The 20,382-nt window shown below is 35.4% G+C and overlaps 1 protein-coding gene across 1 annotated transcript in view; it reads right to left on the bottom strand.

Moving 5' to 3' along the window:
* Positions 1 to 6,402: 6,402 nt before the first annotated feature.
* Positions 6,403 to 20,382, bottom strand: part of LOC116844917 (death-associated protein kinase related-like) — a 294,374-nt gene continuing 280,394 nt past the window's right edge. Inside the window, exons 5-6 of the mRNA XM_032817053.1 lie at positions 17,268 to 17,496; positions 6,403 to 9,917 (exon numbers count right to left, since the gene is read on the bottom strand). Of these exons, the coding sequence (XP_032672944.1) occupies positions 8,735 to 9,917; positions 17,268 to 17,496 (1,412 nt within the window). The 3' untranslated portion in view covers positions 6,403 to 8,734. The remainder of the gene's footprint in view (positions 9,918 to 17,267; positions 17,497 to 20,382) is intronic.

Here is a 20,382-nt window from a genome sequence, read left to right as displayed (position 1 = left end):
TAATAATAATAATAGAATAGTATTAGAATACAATATATAATATAATAATAATAAGAGTATTCAGGAAGAGCGGCGCATACGAGTGGCACAGAAGAAAAGAGACGACTCGTTCTCTCGCGGGTTTACGCTGAACACGAAAAGACGGAGTCGCGATATAACGTGAGAATCGAACTATGACTACTATTGTGACTTGAAAGGAGAATAAATAATCGTGAATTTGCCGCGGAAGAAAGTAAGTCGGCTCGCTCGAATCACGCAGCTCTGTCCATATATATTGTAGAAAAATTAAATTATAAGTTTATTTTCGTTCTTTGATTCGTAGATATATCTTTTATCACTATTCTATACATCATGCATACATGTATACGTACGTACATACATACATACATGCGCAGACGCGCGCGCGTACACATTCGAAAATGTTATTCTTGCTTTTCTACGAGTAATACGAAAAAAGACTCAAACCGAAGTTTCCGAAGTTTTCATGTCTTTAAAATTTTAAACATTTATATGAGCGACAAACTTTGAGGATATCCGTGCTTCCTGTAAATTTACGCCGAAAAACATATAAATTCTGGAGACGCAATACCGAAACTCTCTCGTGCTACTCGAAGCAAAGCACACCAAATCCATCTTTTATACTTTTATAACTCTCTCGCCCGCTGTTCTTCCTCGTCTCGCGCGACAGAGACACAAGTTACCGTTAGCATCTCGTGTATGTCCACGGCAAAATTAACAAAATAGAGACGCGAAAAAAAAGAAAGCGACAAACATAAGAAAAAGCACAAACCGTGCTTGTGACTAGCATTTGTTGCGCTGTGCGAACAACTTGCGCGCGATAATGAATACTGAAAAATACGCGACACCGTATATACAAGTCTAATTTACGAAACCACGAGACTTCGGGGAACGGACGAGGTCAATAATTTGTGTTCATTCTTTCTAGTCTTTCATGTGATGTAGTATAAACAGTTCCATTATAAGAGAACAATAAAAGAGAATAATGCTGAAATTCGTTTAGAATAAATCTGATAACATGATCCATATAAGGAGAACGCATATATGTACAAAATGGGGCATATAAAATGTTACAAATTAATATATCTGAAGAAATGCTTTATTCGAAAAAAATTTCAGACAAAAGTTATAAAATTTGGGGAAAGGAGAATATAAGATAATAATATTATAATAGTATTAAAATATTTTTTTCAAGATCATTTCAAAACCAACTTCGATTTTTTAACCGGAATCATATACTATTTTTAATAAAAATCGATTCCCTTGATAATTTTAGAAAGGATACTTTTCAATATAACAATATGAGGTACTTCGTAAAGTATTCATAAAGTCTTAAGTTTTTGACTTTCGTAAGTTTTCGACGATCGTAAAATTTTCAATAATTATATATTAATATTTTTATATATTATTAATATTTTATATGTAGAATAACAAAAGGAATTGATAGATAATACTAATTTTCGCATACTAATGCAATAACGCAATGAGATTTTTTTGTATATATTTATCTTTTCTTCACAGAAATCGATTCCACTCGTTATTGTATATAAAGTAGTAAAGTAAGATCATCAAAAAATGAATATTTTACCAGACATTTCATGTTTATGTTAAAAAGTGTCAGCAGAAAATGTAAAAGGTCTCTGATAGTATTACTACTTATTATACTTATTATTAATTTTGTTTCACAATATTTTATTTTATATATTTTTAATTTAATATATTTTTATTATATTTATCTTATTTCAATACCTTTTTTTATACAGAATGTGATTTGAAAAATTGATTTATTAAAACAAAAACTATATGATGCTATATAGAACCTCGAAGTTGATCTTAACATAACTTTTAAAAAAATATTTCTTTATTATAATAATATTAGTTGCGTTCAGCAGAGAAAAACGCTCGGTGAGTGCTTTGCGCTATGCTGCCAACAGTTGTAAAATTTTCTGGCGGTCGCCATTTTTGATAACATACTTTTATTTCGCTCCACCACTCCGTAAACATGTTGGAAAAGCATAAAGCGCTCAATGTCGTTCAGCAGAAATTCTTACAACAATTCTGCTCACTGAGCGCTTTTCTCTTCTGAACACAACGATTGTCATTTTGTGCTCTCTTCAAAATCATAAGACTTTTATCTAAAACTTTTTTTCGAATAATATATTTCTTCTAAGATACTTATATGTAATATTTTATCATATATACAAGGTATCTCATATTAAACCACCAAATAAACAAATTTATAGATAGTAGAAGTCAAATCAAGACTAAAAATCTTTTTCCATTCGTTAATACGAGCAATATTTGGAGAATTATTAATTATTTAAGTTTGATGCTCAACGTACTCTAATTGGTGAAACAAAGGTAGTGCCATACTCTAAAAAAATATGAAATCCCGATTCTGATTATTGGGGGGAGGGGCTCACTAATTAATTCATGATATAGAATCAGATTTAGTGAGTTTCTTCTTCTACTAATCAGTATAGCGAACCTAGTCTATAAGATGTAATTTTGCATTTTTTTAGCACACAAAACTACTTGTACTCCGCCAATTAAAGTGCACTAAAAAAACATCAAATTTAATTAATTGATAATTCGTTAATTATTGCTCGTATTAAAAAATAGCAATAGACTTTTCGTCTCGATTTGACCTTTATTATCTGCTATTTCAATATTTGACAGTTGGACATTCCTTAGAAATATATGCCGCATACACACACGCACGCGCACACACAGACTAAAAGTGAGGTTATAAAGTGTTACAAACTAATATCTCGGAAGAAATATATTATTCAAAAAAGTCTCAAACAAAAGTTACAAAATATTAAAAGGAACATAAAATAATAATATTACTATGAATATGATGAATGTCTAGGCTTTTTCTAGGATATATATATATATATATATATATATATATATATATATATATATTTTTCAAATTTCAATTTTTTAAATAAAATTATATTTTTTTCTAAACAAATCAATTCCTCAAATTATTCTACAAAATTACTGATGTAAAATTATCGAAAAGTAAATACTTTTTCGAAGATATTTACATTTATATATTTTATATTTTATACATATATTTTACATTTTATACTCATACTTCTCAACATAAAAAATGAAATATCTTATGTAAAGTATTTACTTTTTTTGATAATCTTACTTTAATACATTTATATAGAATAACTTGAGAAATCGATTTATTTAAAGAAAATTATATAATTCGATTTGAAAAATTAAAATATTTGAAATCTTGAAATCTTAAAATAACTTTGAAGAAACATTTCATTATCACAATAATATTATCCTATTTATACTTTCCTCGATATCTTGTAACTTTTATTTGAAACTTTTCTCAAATAACGCATTTCTTCCAAGATATTAATCCATAACATTTTATATACCTCACCTTATGTATATATATGTATGTGTGTGTATATAGGATGTTAAAAAAAAGATTTGTGACTTACAGGATAAATAGTACTCATTGTATAAAAAATCAACTATTTCAGAGTTACAAATTTTTTTTTCTTTTTTTAGTAATGCAAATAATGTATTTCTATTGATCATATACATAATAAACGAACAAGTATTTTACTATATTATTACTTTGATATTTAGAAAAGATATTTGTATATCCTCTTTCAAAATTTTCTAGTTTTCTTCGAATCAGCTCTATTTCTATATAATAATATTTACGTTATCATCTTGCTTCAATACAATATAGTCATTTGCTCTCTTATGAACAATAATTGTACAATATTCAAGGAACGCAATAGCAAGAACCTTTTCAATTATATGAATCGAGCTTATTATTTTAATCGAGAAATAGCAGACATGTATTCCATGTATGATTTTGCTAATGGGTAACATACACGCAGACACGCACGCATACGCACACGCACATACACACATACACACACACACACAGTAATACACACAGAGATGTTCATTCACCGTACATGAGCAATGGAAGCACATAAATAATTTACGTTATCAAAATCGAAAAAGATTTGTAACTTTGAAAAGATTGATTGTTTATGTTTAATGTTGTTATGTTGTATGAATCTATGTTTATTAAATATTTTACTCAGTATAAAAAATACTATCTATCCTGTAAGTCTTAAACCTCTTTTTTAATATCATATATATATATATATATATATATATATATATATATATATATACAGGGTGTAAAAAAAATTAGATCGACAAACTTTGAGGAAAAAAAAAAGAAAATATAAAAACAAACATATTTTGTTAATAATGTTTTTCTCTACGACGCTTTGTTTTAATACTACAGGGTACAAAATAGGAATTTTATGATTTTAATAAAACAAACATATAAGTGGAAAAATTAAATTTATTTCAATTACACATATATATTTTAATCTTCAAAAAACAATGAACAAAAGAACGGAACAAAAATGCGCAATTGATTAGCTCAATTTATAATAAATGTTCAAAAATTCCTCCATTTGCTTCATACATACATAATATGTATGTATGGAAAAATGTTTAATATAAAAGTTGTAAGTTTTTGAGGGGGATAATATAAAAGACTACTATTTGTCTGACCTTAGATAGAGGCGTTAGGATCACGCCAAAGTCAACTTGAATTTTTTAAATAAAATATCCTACTCTTTATTGCATATTCTTGTAGTTTATCTTCAGAGCTTTCCAAAACACTATAATAACTTATTTTTTCATTAAGTACTTTTTGAATAATGGAACTTGAAAATTACAGTACCGCCGGCATTAGCATTATAAATTGAGCTAATCAATTGCGCATTTTTATTCCGTTCTTTTGTTCATTGTTTTTTGAAGATTAAAATATATATGTCTAATTGAAATAAATTTAATTTTTCCACTTATATGTTTTTTATTAAAATCATAAAATTCCTATTTTGTACCCTGTAGTATTAAAACGAAGCGTCATAGAGAAAAACATTATGAACAAAATATGTTTGTTTTTATGTCCTCTATTTCCCCTCAAAGTTTGTCGATCTAATTTTTTTACACCCTGTATATACTCTCTATAGTCCTTTACTTGTAACCGAGTGTGGTGACGTCTCTTCATATGCCTGTGGAACGCACGCTAATTATACACAGGCATATTGGACCTACAGTTTAATGCTGATTCTGAACGACAAATGATGTTCAATATAATAGATAATTCTGAGAAGTGTTCTTGGCAAAGATACTCGATGGTTTACCTCTTCCTTCCGAGAAGAACACGAACGTATGAAAATTTTTTCGGTTCTGCCGGGAATCGAACTCGGGACTTCTAGCATGATAAACCAGTGCGCTGTTTGCCGTGTTACGCTTACACATGTACAGGATGTCCCAGATTTTCTTTCTCACATTAAATGGTAATGTAGAATGGCTTGAAGTGAACATAAAATATGCCGTTTTACGATATTCGCAATAATAACCGAAAAATTAATTGTAAAAGATTAAGCAGAAACACACACTGAATGGTTGAGGGAGGAACACTCGTGGTCTAACAATATAGCGGATGTCGGCTCGCGGTAATTGGAAAAACAAACGCACCATTACCATATATATATCGCTGCACTCCTACATCTCGCTTCGGCGCGGTGCAGCAAGACGTAGAATCATAGCGATATAAGACGCACGCTGGCATCTGTCTACTATATTACTGGGTCACGAGACTCAGAAAATGTGAGAATGAGAGTTTGGGACACCCTGTATATACACACACATATATACATATATATATATATATATATGCATATACACATGCACGCACGCATGTATGTATACATATGTAAACGCGTAAAACACATAATGAGGTGAATATGCGAAAATGAAATTTCAATTAATGAAAGCTATGAAAGCCACAGTTTCTGATGATTCGTGCGGAGAGTAGTTCATTAACGCTCGAAGGGCTTGGTCTCCACTGCTGACTTCCGCTGAGGTCACGTTCAAACTATCTAGAATTAGAGAATGCCTAGAGACTCCTCTAGACTCTCAATTTCGATATCTCGCAAAGCCATGCGATTAAGGCACTTTTCACAACGGACGATTCTTTCTCGGCAAATCAGTCTTGTGGCTCAAAATATGATCGCGTGTTGTAGAATACGGAAAATATCATATTTACATACGTGTTATGATTTTCTTTTTTCTCTTTTAAAGAAGGCACCGTAAATATAAATCCGATATGATTGTCATCACTCATAACAAAGGGTTTGTCGCAAATGTTTAGAATCAATTTGACTCTTCTTGAAGTGTGTCGTAAAATATGAAAATTTAAACACACGTATTTTTCTATACGTGCCTGTTTTGAAATTTACGAGATAAAAAGCCCTTCAAAATTAATACGGTGTATATTCAGGATGGATATTCATCAAAATCACTAGATACAGTAAAAAATGTATTAGACGAAAATTTTGTGTGCTTTACAACTATCCGCTTAAACTTTTCTATGATATAATATTATCTAATATGTGTGTATGTGTGTGTGTACACACACACACATATACTTTCACTTCATACTATTGTATGTACGTACATACGCGCGCGCATATTCACTCATTCGTTCTCATTCACTCATTTGTATCTACAACAGCCTTTTGTTCACTTTCATATGGTACAAGTTACGATCACCCATTTCCTTCCTTGCCCTTCCCCCTTATCTATCTATCTATCTATCTATCTATCTATCTATCTATCTATCTATCTATCTATCTATCTATCTATCTATCTATCTATCTCTATCTTATCGGCACCTTTGTAAAGACACGCATGAATCACACGCGACATATGTTTCGCACGCAACTATACATGATCACGTAGTACGTGTGCACGCACTTTTACGTACAATTGATTTCGGGTTCCCAAGGAATCTGTCAAAAATCAAGCTAGAGTGGACAACTTTGAGATTGTTCAAAGATTCTGGAGATTAAAGTCTGCGAAATACCATTTAATATTACGTAATTCCCTACTACTTTGAGAAATTTTACGAGAGAATCAGTATCTCAATCTTCGCGCTATATACATTTTACCACGCTTTGAAATGCAAATAAAAGAAGGATACACCGCATTAAGAGCCGACATCGATGTTTAAAATGATATTAATATTCAAATTGAGTATCGTTATTGAAAAATTAATTACAAATATGCTATTTTCCATAAATAATCCCGTACATATAGCCATTGTAAATTCATATTTATTATTGTAAAGATAATAATATAAAGGTAATACATAATATCAAGGTATTTCTTAATTTTCCCTTTCAGCTTGTCGGCTCAATTAAACTCAACTTCATCTTCGAAAATAAACGTTCTGACATGGAGAGAAGAGTTGAGATAAAATCTTCCAGATATTTATCGGGATATCACTTCAAATAATTTTAAATATCTTACTTAAATCATACCACATATAATCTTCAGAAATATAAAAAATGGCCATTTCAAAATGACCGGGGTCAAAAGATCAGTGTGTAACGATTGTAAAATTACGTAAATAATGACAGCGATAAGCATAATCGAGTAACGATGTACCGATAAGCAAGGGATACGTGATTCAATACAACGAGTACGATATTAACTTTTGCACATACACATATATATACATAATAACGCTGAAATGTGTCATGCACGACATGAGAAACGATGCATTAGTCAATTTTTCATTTTTCCGGAAATAGTAATAAATATTCATTACTTGGTTGATTAACATGACGCTTCTTATCACGCACCTGATGCATCGCCGCATACTATGTATCTATACCAATGTAAAGAAAAACGAAATAATAAAAAAAATAGAAAGAAATTTTGTATAAATCAATGGTATTTTTATGAATAATTTTTCTTTTATTTTTTAATATATTTCTCCTCAAGTGCATAACAGTGCGATATCGCGTTAAAAAATATGAAATTTATAAAGAATAGAAATTTACACAATGAGGATAATTAAAAGCAAAATATCGATATCTAATCGTTGATATATCGACATTCTGTCATAAATGCTACGAATTATAGTACATTGAACGTAATATCGGCACTCCGTCGACACACGTCTTAATTCTGTTTATTTTTATTTATTTGTACAATTGACTAATCGACTTCGTTACATCGAAACAAAGTTTGTTACGACTCTCACAGTCCATCACCGACCGTATACATAGAGAACTGTAACAATTTTTCGTTTTATAACTATCATTTTATGGTACGTAATTCGCTTAGTACACACATTATGAACTCAACGTTTGATTTATATTACATTTCGCATCGTTGAATTTTATCTTTTGTCTATGTGGTACGCGATATCTCTCAACTTCACCCTTCTGTCACAACGCAATTTTAAGATAAAAATTCAGATCTACTTTTCGCGAAGTTTTGTATCGAAATGCCACTATTTACTTTTACACGAAAAAGAAATGAAGAAAGAAACATATATAATGAGAAAACTTCTCAGGAATCTTCTCTATTATAGAATCACAGCCTTCACATTCAAACCTCGAGAAACTTTGTTCGTATATTTCTCTTCTCTTCGCTCGTTTGACATGGCGCATTCCTCGGGTACCCCGTTACCAAGAATTCCCCTGTCCTTGGCCGCATCACTGTACACGAAACATAATATATACAAATGTTCGTCGAATCTATCTTAATTCTGGGTCCTTTGAGGCCCGCCAGGCGCGTTCCCATCTGGTAGCAAAAATATCCGAACACATATGACCTCTGTAGGTTCTTACGAGGCATCGTGCACCTGAAATCGGCGAATCCGCGCCTGCACCGACTCGCACTGCACTTCGCAATACCTGGTGTACCTGCCGGCTCGGACGGGTTCCCTAATGACCACCAAGTTGCCACTTCGCTCTCGAAGTGCTTCAAGGCCGGCAGTTCTACCGCGCACCGTTGTCGTCGCCGCCGTCGTCGTGGTCGTCGATGTCATCGTCGTCGTCGGAGGCAACGTCGGGATCTTTGTAACCTTAATGCTGGACGTTTCCGACGTGAAACGGCTGAGAGCCTTGCTGACGACACCGTTGCACTCACGCGGCCATGCCCTGCTACTACGATTCTGATGATGCCTCTGTTCCCATCTATCGACGGTCGAGTCGGCGGCGGTAAACGGAAAGCTCGCTCTGCTTTGGCTCTTACCGTACAAGATGAAGTCCAGAGAGTCGTCCGAGTAGATACTGCTACGATCGCTCGAGCTGTCGGTCGAGATCTCGGAGATGGTGTCGCTGCCGCTGTCGCTGCACTGCTGTTCTTCACCAAGAATAAATACGGGCGTGCACTTGAATACTTCCCCAGCTGGCATCGTATGAGTAGCGGTAGCACGACGCTGCGTACCACCACCGATGGCACCACCGCTGGCGGCGGCGGCAACAGCCGCGCGCGCGCCTTCGCTCCCGCTTGCAGCCACGCCTGACATCATCGACTCAATGATGACGATCTCCGTGGCAGAAAACTTACGCGCCAGCGAATCCATATTTCTCTTGAAAGTATCCCTGCGATCCGGGCTCAGACCGAATCTAATGGGCTTAGGCGACGACTTGGATGGCGACCTGGACTTCGTGTAGAGATTCTCCGTGTGTGAGGAGACGGCGCGACTTGTCACTTGTTTGGAGTCTGCGCTGTGACAGGAGCCGCTCGAGCTAGAAGAACGTTGCTTCTCAGTGTCGCTCTTCGGCGTAGATGATGATGTGGATGTTTGGCCGTTAATGATGGCAAGCTTCTGAGAAGAAGAAGGTGGATTGGAGGAAGAAGAAGAGCCAGAACTCTCGTCTGATCGCGAGGTCACCGTGGGGAAGTTCGCATTGGAACTGTCATCCGAGGTGGAACACGTGGACAATGGAAGCGGCATCGGTGGCTGCTCGAACATGCTGAACCAAGGATGTTGGAGACACTCAGTCACCGTCAGGCGTTCACTGCGAACAGACAAAAGTTGCTTACTAGAAAGAGGTACGATTCGCGCGGATGCAATCGATGGCGTGTCCTCCGACAACGTGTGAGATGCGTTTACGATAGTCATCTCAGAACGTCAACGTGCAAGAGAGACTCCAACGACTCATTCACTTCGGTTATTTTCGTACGACCCTCTTAAACAAATATATCTTGACAACAGCCTCGTTCCGCGAACGACTCGTTCTCGTCGTCCTCGTTAACTCGAGCGAGCGAGAGTCAAGGGGTTAAGAAACCCGTCGCATAACGACCTCCGCGAACGGGCGGCGCATTATCGACAGTGGCCATCGTTGCAGCGGTTTCATCGGAACGTTTTCACGCGGTTATCTCGTACCGTGCGTGCACCGTATACGCTGTATGCAGCCTGCGTGAAACGTTATGTACCCATCGCTCCATTTCCGCCACGCAAAACGGTGCAGGATGCTGCTTTCAATAATGGAGCGACAAATTGCATAACGCGTAACCGTGGAGGAATGCTGGCCTATCAAAGATCCGCCCATGTTTCAGAACAAGGTTCCTTTAGACCTGCGAAATTATCGAATGTGAGCGAGAAATTTGTTCCGTTGCATTTAGGTCACGAAAAAGGCGAAACATCGATAACGGCTGTGACAAAGCGGATCGACATAATTTCCATGAAACTATATAAAACAGAAAAAAGATCAATAACTTTAATAGGAAAATTCTCGGTGAAAAGCAGTTAACGCGATAATTATGCTGCGATCGCGATAAATCGTTTTATAAGGTAAGGTTATGCAAATCGCTGCGCTGTCATTAACATAATAATCTGACAATTAGTCCCGCGATTGCTCACACAACTTAAACGAGTAAATAAATAGTCGAGTGTATAATTAGAATACATTAATCCAGAGACAAATGACGTAACAAATAATTAAATCTGAAATCACTTATGTAGCGCGATACCAAGCTCTATGTGTTTTTCAAGATCTTTCAAATTTACATGTAACACGGTTCTCCCGGCGATTCACTAAATATGGTATTTCGCAGGTCGACGGCAAAGGAGAGACCGCTCCACGTAGTGAAACGTGACGATAAATCGTTGTTGCGGGCTGCACGATAAAAGCCTTCACTTCGCAGAGAGGAAGAACGCGGATATTCCGGATAACAACTTCCCCTCAGCTGCCGAACGATAAGGGAATCTATGAGTTTTTTTGACGGAATTCCGCTCGATTGCGTCGCTCTTCCCGTTTCGAAGAAAGTCGGAGCGACGTGGCGCCGGTTGTTTTTCTCGCAACCGACGGACGAAGGCCAATGATCGATCGATGACAGTTTCTACTTGCGAGCAAGCGAGTTAATTAATACATCTCAGTGGAATCACAGTATCGTCATTGTGCACGGCTAATCCACAAAGTATTAAGGCAGGCGCGAAACTAACAACAATACGAAACACAATTTAGAAATAGAGAACTCAAATAAAACGATTGAGAGTTTTAATGTGATAACATTCAAGTCATAAAGAATGCTTATTTATAAGATGAGCGAAAAATGTCACGCTATCGAAGAGGAATCAGAATAAACGGTCCAATTGAAACATTTGTCGCTCTATCTAAATTTCTTGTAATAAAATTTATTAAATTAGTCAAAGAGTAGAGTGACAGCCGCATCACTCTTCTTGAGGGAATATTTTTACTTGAAATCTTGAGTATTTCACTGCAGGAATTTCGCAGGAATAAATTCACTTTAATCGACTGAAACATTCACGCATATGCGGTCAGAATTTACTTTAAGCTTAACTCTTCAGTGAGTGTGTAGTCCAAGTGTAAACCAATGCCTTTTACGAAGTTACCATTTTTTTCCCAGTGAGAATTAAAGCTACTGTGTCCTCACCGCTATCATTCTGATTAATGACGTCAGAAACAAGAAAACATACTCAAAATTTGTGCAAAGAGAGAATATGTCGAAATAAAAGGTTATGTTCAGAAAATAACACTTGTGGTCCAGTGATCACATTTATATTCCGAAAACTTTCCTTTTACTTTAACAATTAATAAATAGCTATAAAATTAACGTGACAAAATCATGAGGAAAAATAGGATCAATTATATCAGTGCAATAATACGTTCATGTAATTTTTTTAACCTAATCTAATTTAACCAAATTTTATTAAGTAGGTTAACCAAGTCACAATTAATAAGTTTAATTTATTATAGTAATTATATTATTTAAAAAAGAAAGATTGCATGCCACGTTATTCATTTTACGGTTATTTATTAATCGTTAAAAAAACAAAGTTTCAGAATATTTTACAAATATGCTCGATATTTTACAAATCGATCAACACAAAAACCCTACAAAACCACAAAACTACTTTATGAATGTGTCCTTTTATTCCTACAGAAACTACAAAAATCACTTTATGAATGTATCTTTTTATTTCAGTGTATTTTGCAAGAATTTTGGACATGCGTTTTCTCATTTGTGACGTCAATCAATCGAGAATTCCTCAACGAAAGAACAGTGTAGTTCTGTAACTCGTTGACGTCATGTAGGTATAACACACGCTATAAAAGACACACGCAACGACACACAGTACTAGTGATGTTACAGTTGTCGTTAACGGCAGTTAACAAGTTACAGAATCGCACCTCAGATGCCTTAAATTTTCCCTTCTAAATAGAGATAGGCAGATCAATCAATATTGCCCTACGAAGTACTCGTAGAAGTTTTAAGAGTAAATTAATTTAAACCTATAGGGACCGCAACATCGTGATCTATTGTGGTCTATAGATCAAACGCCTAAAGATACAAAACACGTGTCTAATGAAAGAGGTTAGGTGAACTTCTCTCTTACAATTCTAAGTGACAAATTTTGCTACCGTTTTGAGTGATTTTTCTCGTTTTAAATATTTCCAAAACATTTATAGAATACGTTTACGAACGCTAGATTTTGAATTTGCATGAAAAAAAAAAGGTGATGAAAGCAAATTCCATTTGATGAATAATATTCGTTCGAACAAACATCAAGTCAATCGAACAAATGATATAATAACTATAATAAATTAAACTTATTAATTGATTCAATAATTGCGACTTGGTTAATCCGCTTAATTAAATTTGGTTAAATTAGATTAGGTTAAAAATTACATGAACGTATTATTGCACTGATATAATTTTTAGCAGACATGATATTTGTTAATACGAGAATGAGTACCCACTCACTTTGTCGAACCAACTCTCTTTTTCCTCTAATGTGGTATTTACGCGCTAATATCTGCGAGTCGATCACTCGCTAACTTTCATATACTTTTTCAGTCAATTAAAACTCATATATATATTTGCACAATCGTTCTTTTTAATTTACTCATACATACCGCTTTTATTCGCTTTTGTGTAATATCGCGAACTAATAGATGAAGACCGAGACTAAAAATGAAAATTTGTTTAAGATCGAGATTAGAGAGGATTCGTTAGTCCAAGGATCTGTGATAAAAGAGCGACGGCCAGTCAAGAATTCACAGGCGTACCGAGGACAAGCTCGCGGGAACGCAGAGCCGTCCTCGCGCGATGGCTTTCTCTCGTCTCGAAGTGGCGCGCAATTAGATCTCGAAGCTTGGGTCTGCGCTGACCTACTAATTCGGAATCGCCAAGCGACGAGCTTAATGAATCGTTCGTTACTGTTCCCATTGCTGATGCTGTCATCCTGACGGTTGCACCGTCGCGGAATATCGCGTTGCAATGATACGTCTGCGTGACGCGATTGTTTTCGTTCCGGGAAATCAACCGGCATACCGACATAACTTAACAATGTAGTCGCGGGCACGAGCGCGTTCAAGTACTCCGAGCTATCTCTTTTCGCTTCGAGGTAAATGCCGGACCTTCTTGGTAGGTCGCCGTAGCCTTCTGTGAAGGAATTATTTTCACCGGTCCAGGAATTTTCTCGCGCGGGTTCTCCGATAATACGGCCGATACTTCCTCCCCCTCCTCCTCCTTCTTCATCTTCTCCTCTTCGTGCTCTTCATACTCCTTGCGGGATGTTCGACTTGCCAAACGAGTCATCTCGAGTTGACGAGTTAAATGCTTCAGCCAAGAAATACGATGGAGAAATTACGGCAAACGTGGGTGTAACGTCATCCGCGGCGACGTTTCGATCGTGTCGGAATAACGGGTAGAAATCTTTCGGTCGAATTAAGTGGAGTATATGGAGATAAATGGCGACCGAGTGATTCGTAATGATCGCCGAATAATAAATCTCACCGTCTGACCCCTGTATATCGGTTACCCACCATACATGTGTGTTTTTAATAACATACGAATTGAGTTGCTCATGATTATTGTCGTTCTTTTGCTTCGATTTTCGCGGCAGTGCATGCTTATCTTAAACCGATGCCTCTACACCGTACTACAGCTAATGTATACTCGCAGTCCGATTGTTTGCTATTTTTTGTGAGTATCGAAACTCATGATCTTATTCAATAGGAGAATTTGTTTTCCAACGGGAGAATTCTACCACTGAACAAGACGAATTCATTCCGGAACTCACAAAAATAGCGGACGACCTATCTGGCTGTAAATATATGCCAATATGACATTGATTATATTGACATTGACTGTATATACAGAATGTCCCAAACTCTCCACCGCAATTTTTACGGGAACGTAAAACGAATTGAGATGAACATAAAAATCTCGTACCGTTTTGCGATATTCGCAATAAATCTCGAGATATTAATTAAAGAAGATTAGTGGATCACGCGCGATATGGTAGATGAGCTGTAGTGGCACCTGTAGTTATATTTATAGAGGAAAGTAGCCAAAAGCGACATAGGTCTCCTTGGCGACATATCTTTATATCTCCCATATATTAAATGTTATATTTTATCGAAACTTATATAAACGTAATTCGTTTTATCATTTAAGTCATGAAAAATTCATACTTGGTATATTTCTTGTTCTTTTATATTTAAATTAGCAAATATATTTTATAGTTAAATTAGCAAATATCGAGTTTTAGAAATTCGCAAGTTTTATTTTTATGATTTTTATTGGCGATTTACGTAGACTAAACAGCGATAATTATCTTTTTGTTCAATATTAAGTTCTTCTACATGCATTTGGCTTTGTAAAACTATTTTTTAAATATTTTTATCTTCATCACTTTTTTACTACATAACTTGAAAATTTTTATGAGAATGTGTCTTAAAGTGACATACCTCTACAATATGCAATAGGTGCGATACTCTGTGACTAACATAACCTGATTCTAACCTCCCATTGTGACGTGACATATCGTATTGTATATATTTAATTTTGTTTAGTTTAAAAATATAACATATGTAAAATATGTGAAAAATTAAAAAGATGGGAATGCCAAAGATATGTTTTTATTTAATTATATTCCCCTTTTGCAACATTATATTTTGAATAAATGCATATTATTATATTCAACCATTAAACGCATTAATGAATTATTTATTATCAAATATTATCACATGCAACATATTATATAACTTCCAATAGGTATGTCGCTTTTGGCACCCATTTCCTTTGAACTCCATTTTCGTGTATTTTACAAAAACATTTTTCATTTTAAATCTAGAAATAATTTCAGTAAAAATATGATATTGTCTGATAGGGGGTACTTCCAACTACACACACACACACATGCGCGCGCGCACACACACACATATACACAGTGTCTGAGACCACTCGGATACCTCTTTTATCTCGAAAATAGAGCATTTTATAAAAAAACGTCTCAAAGAAAAGTTGTATGGTTTCGAGGTGTACATAAGATGTCATTGATTTGACCTTGGATGACGCCGCCAAGGTCAACGTCAACTTTGTTTTTTTAAATAGAAATATGTATTTTTTATTACGGAATTTTATTCTATGTAAAGAAACAAACAGCTTTTATTTGAAAATTTTTTTCATACGACCCACATTTTTTAAGATATTTACGGAAATATCTACAGAATTATTGGTTTCAATATATTTTTACTCGAATTCTATCAACTTTACCGAAAAATGGTAAGAGATAAAAATTGCTCATTTTCTTCTCATCTTCTCTAAGAATTTTTTCAGAATTTTGTATAAACTTTTTAGTACTACATTTTCTTGCATTTTCTTGAAATACTAAAAAGTTGATTAAAAATTCTGAAAAAATTCTTAGAACCCGATGAGAAGAAAATAAACAATTTTTTATCTTTTGCCATTTTTAGGTAAAGTTGATAGAATTCGAGTAAAAATATATTGAAACCAATAATTCTGTAGATATTTCCATAAATATCTTAAAAAATGAGGGTCGTATGAAAAAAATTTTCAAACAAAAGCTGTTTATTTCTTTACATAGAATAAAATTCCGTAATAAAAAAAACATATTTCTATTTAAAAAAGCAAAGTTGACGTTGACCTGACCTTGGCGGCGTCATCCAAGATCAAATCAATGACACCATTTTATGTACACCTCGAAACCATACAACTTTTCTTTGAAACGTTTTTTTCTAAAATGCTTTATTTCCGAGATAAAAGGGGTGTACGGGTAGTCTCAGACACCCTGTATGTATGTATATGTGTGCGCGCGCGCGCGCGCGCACGCACACACACACACACACACACACATACATTTATATTTTGAACTTTATATCAAGACATAACCTCCAAAAACAAAGTAATATGTCGCTTTTGGTACCTTTATTTTACATTGGATAAACCGAACAAAAAAGTCTATCATTTTGCAAATGACCACATTTTTAGATATTAAACAAAGAAAACATTATCGCGCACAATCATGTAACATTTTCCTTTCACTAACAATTAAACATCTATGTAGTCATTTGCAAAAAAGGACTTTTTTATTCAATTTAATCTAATGTGTAAGTATAACGGCAGACGGCGTTATACTACAGCTCATCTACCATATCGCGCGTGATTATTCACCAATCTTCTTTAATTAATATCTCGACTATTATTGCGAATATCGCAAAACGGTATAGGATATTTATGTTTATTTTAATCCGTACTACGTTCCTACAAAAATTACGGAGGAGAGGGACACCCTATATAAATCTCTTGACCTTTTTTTGTTGCAATGAACTTTAACCACAGATATCTATGCTAAAAAGTAGACTGCGAACTTGTAACAAGTTTCCATTAGTAGCCGTTCATAAATAAAAAGCTATTTTTTGAGGACGTATATATATATATATTGCTTTGTGCAGCAAAAAGGTAAATTATTTTCTTTCTGTGTGAATTTTTGATCTTAACACGATATTAACTACGAATGTTGAGACAACATTGGCCCACATTTGCTATATCGAGCTGATATTAAGCTCAAAGTTCGTTAAAGAACTACAACTTACTTCGGATCCTTAACCATGAGTTTGCGCATGAGATCGCGTGCCTCCTCGGACACCTCCTCGAAGAGATCGTCCGGGAAGTCCAGTCGACATCTACTAATGTTGTAGAACGTCTCCTGCTTAGTGTCGCCACCGAAAGGTGAGCATCCTGTTAACAGCACGTAGAGCAGCACACCGACGGACCACATGTCGGTCGCTAGGCTGATTGGCTCGTAATTCAGAACCTCCGGGGCTGGAACACACATACACAAAAGACAAACGAATTATGATGGGTAGGTAAGTTCTCTTCTTGCTAGGTACATTAAACCTTAATGCCCTCGCCATGCGCGAGGGTAAGTCGCGGTAATTAAATTCGAGAAAAATAACGCCGTTTCTCATAGGACGCGCAGCCTTTCTGCTGCTACTACGTCGCGGCTGGTCATTACATCGCGCCGCGGCACTTAATGGAGAACCACGCATTCTTCAACGGGATAATAATAATCGTAACCGTGGACATATTAGGGCTCCACGAGTAATCACCGCGATACACACGTAGCGAGTCGCGTAATAACGCTAACCGTGCTCGAACTGCCACTTTGTATCGGCTCGTTTCCGACCAAATTGCGCACGCGCATGCCCGTTTTTCTCAGCGTTCCAGCTTAATCGCCGCATAGAGATCCGTGGGGCTGTTTTGCCGCGCGAACAGTTTCGCTAACTCTTGCTAATGATCTCAAAGTCAATGCACTAATTGGTCGATTAAGATTTACGACTGAATAAAAGACGAGCAAAACGCTTTCCAGCCAAATTACGGTCAATTCCACCCTCTTTTTATACGCAATATTATGACACGTCATTTGAAAGTCATATTTCGGCTAATCTTTGTCGCCTATGCATGCGCGATTCTTGAAACCACGGTTTTTCCAGGACTACATCAGGTCAATCAACCTCGTATTCGTCCGAAGACTGGGATAGCTCAAAACTTTTCATTTGCCCCCTTAAGGGGATTCTCTCGTTACTCGGTATTACCTAACACCTATGTCCACTTGAGGCAAGACTGTTAGACGGTAGCGCGACGTAATTACGATGGTGATCGCAAAGTTCGTAAAAGGGCTTGCCAAATAATCAGACCAGCGCAGCCGGTCCTAACCGCGAAGTGACTTGTTCTGTCCGATTATGCAACGTGGCTGTTTCCCTTAATGGAACTACACGGTACGAACAAACCATGCCTCTTTGTGGCATAGTCGACGAGGTCGAAAACGTGAGACACGCAAAAGTCGCGATCAACTTTCGAGGTTAGGATCAGCGTATGCGCTATCGCAATTGCGCGACTACAATCAACACTATTCTTACTTACTGTCGCCCTTAGCGACGCGAGTCGGAAGTATCGGAAATATGCAAAGATCAAATACGTTCTCATATCTGAATATTCATGGATTAGCACATTAGTTCTCCGTACGTCTTACGCTGTAAAAAATCTTGCGTCCACAGTACGTAAACAAATGGTCCAAAAAGTCTAACTCTAAATTTTGTGTCGAAAATAACTCATTCATATGTTCAATCGTGTGTTATTTACATTATGTAGACTAGTGCATAATATAAATAACACACGAATAAACATATGAATGAGTTATTTTCGACACAAAATTTAGAGTAGACTTTTTGGAACATTTGTTCACGTACTGTGTACGTAAGATTTTTTACTATGTAATCACGGTAAAACGACATATTCACATGAAACACGACATATAATGATGCTTAAGCTTAGTTTTATGAACAAAACTTAACATAACATTTTCATAAGACCAGAAAACTACTTGAAAATAGTAAATTAACATAAGAAATTATTTATTAATTAAGGTAGTTATTTCATAAAAATATTTCATAATTAAGATAATATTTCATAAGATAATTATTTTGTAAACAAATTCTTTTAAGAATCTTTTCAAATTTGAACAGTATATTAATCGAAACACGATCGATACATATGTGCAATTAAAAAAATATTGCACAGAAAAATGTATCCTTGACTTACGTATATTTTTATTCTTGAACGCTATTTTTGCTTCGTTTAAGCATGAAATGTTCTCTTCAATTAGAAATGTTTACTTACAACAATAATAAATAAGTTTATACGGAGTATATTTTATTCTTAAGATAGTATTCTTGTGTGTGTTTCTAAAATCGTAATATGATTATAATAAATCTAATCACACGATTTTAAAGCTATTTATTCTTGGATTAAGAATTACATATTTGAAAGTGCGCTTCACTTACACTCGAAAGTCACTTGTTTCGTGTTATCCGACAATAATGCGTATAAGTCTAATACGCACATGTACAGTCGACTGGTATCATTGCGGGTGTGCTCATCAAGATGCACTTGGACACGGTGCATTTGGACACAGCCAATCACAGCACTGTGTGATTAGAGACATTTGTAGGGTCCCTTGGAACAGCAACTTGTGATTGGACTATGTCCAATTGCCCCGTGTCCAACTGATATACACCCGACACAAACAGATGCAAGTGACGAGTTTTTAAGTGATATATTACATTCATGGAGCATGTCATCAATTATTCAGATTTTTAAAGGTAACTGAATATTTAGCACATTCTATCGATATTTTTGTCGGGTACATTGCAAATAAACGTTCCTTAACCTTAAACCATTAATCTTCGGGCGGCGGATCCGAACGATAACGACTCAAACCCGAAACCAAATTAACAATTAATGTACATCGCGAATGCCTCAAATATCAAGTCTTTACTTATTTCTCTAACAGCACCATACGTAGTAAGTATTAGGTGGTAAACTTAGTTCCTGCGGCTCACAGTTAGTTGTAGGTGTAATTTATTTTGACATCTGAAACTGGCTGCATTTTAGAGGTTAGACATTAGTCAATAAAATTCAGTGCGAAGAGATTCATTTAAGCGAGCAGTGCTATTTTTTCTTTTGATTAAATATGGAACGTGATAAGTTGTTTTTTCGACATGTGCTGCTTCATTACTTTGACTTGAAAAAAACTGCAGCTGCAGCTCATAAATTGCTTTTCGAAGCTTATGGCAATTATGCTCCATCGGAAAGAACATGCCAAGTATGGTTTCAGCGATTTAAGAGTGGTGATTTTGATGTCAATGA

The sequence above is a fragment of the Odontomachus brunneus genome, unplaced genomic scaffold (genome assembly GCF_010583005.1).
Source record: "Odontomachus brunneus isolate Ranch 3 - 2012 unplaced genomic scaffold, Obru_v1 Obru_scaffold_048, whole genome shotgun sequence".
NCBI lineage: Eukaryota > Metazoa > Arthropoda > Insecta > Hymenoptera > Formicidae > Odontomachus > Odontomachus brunneus.
Note: the sequence above shows the minus strand (reverse complement) of the source record. Positions and strands in the feature narration are given on the sequence as shown.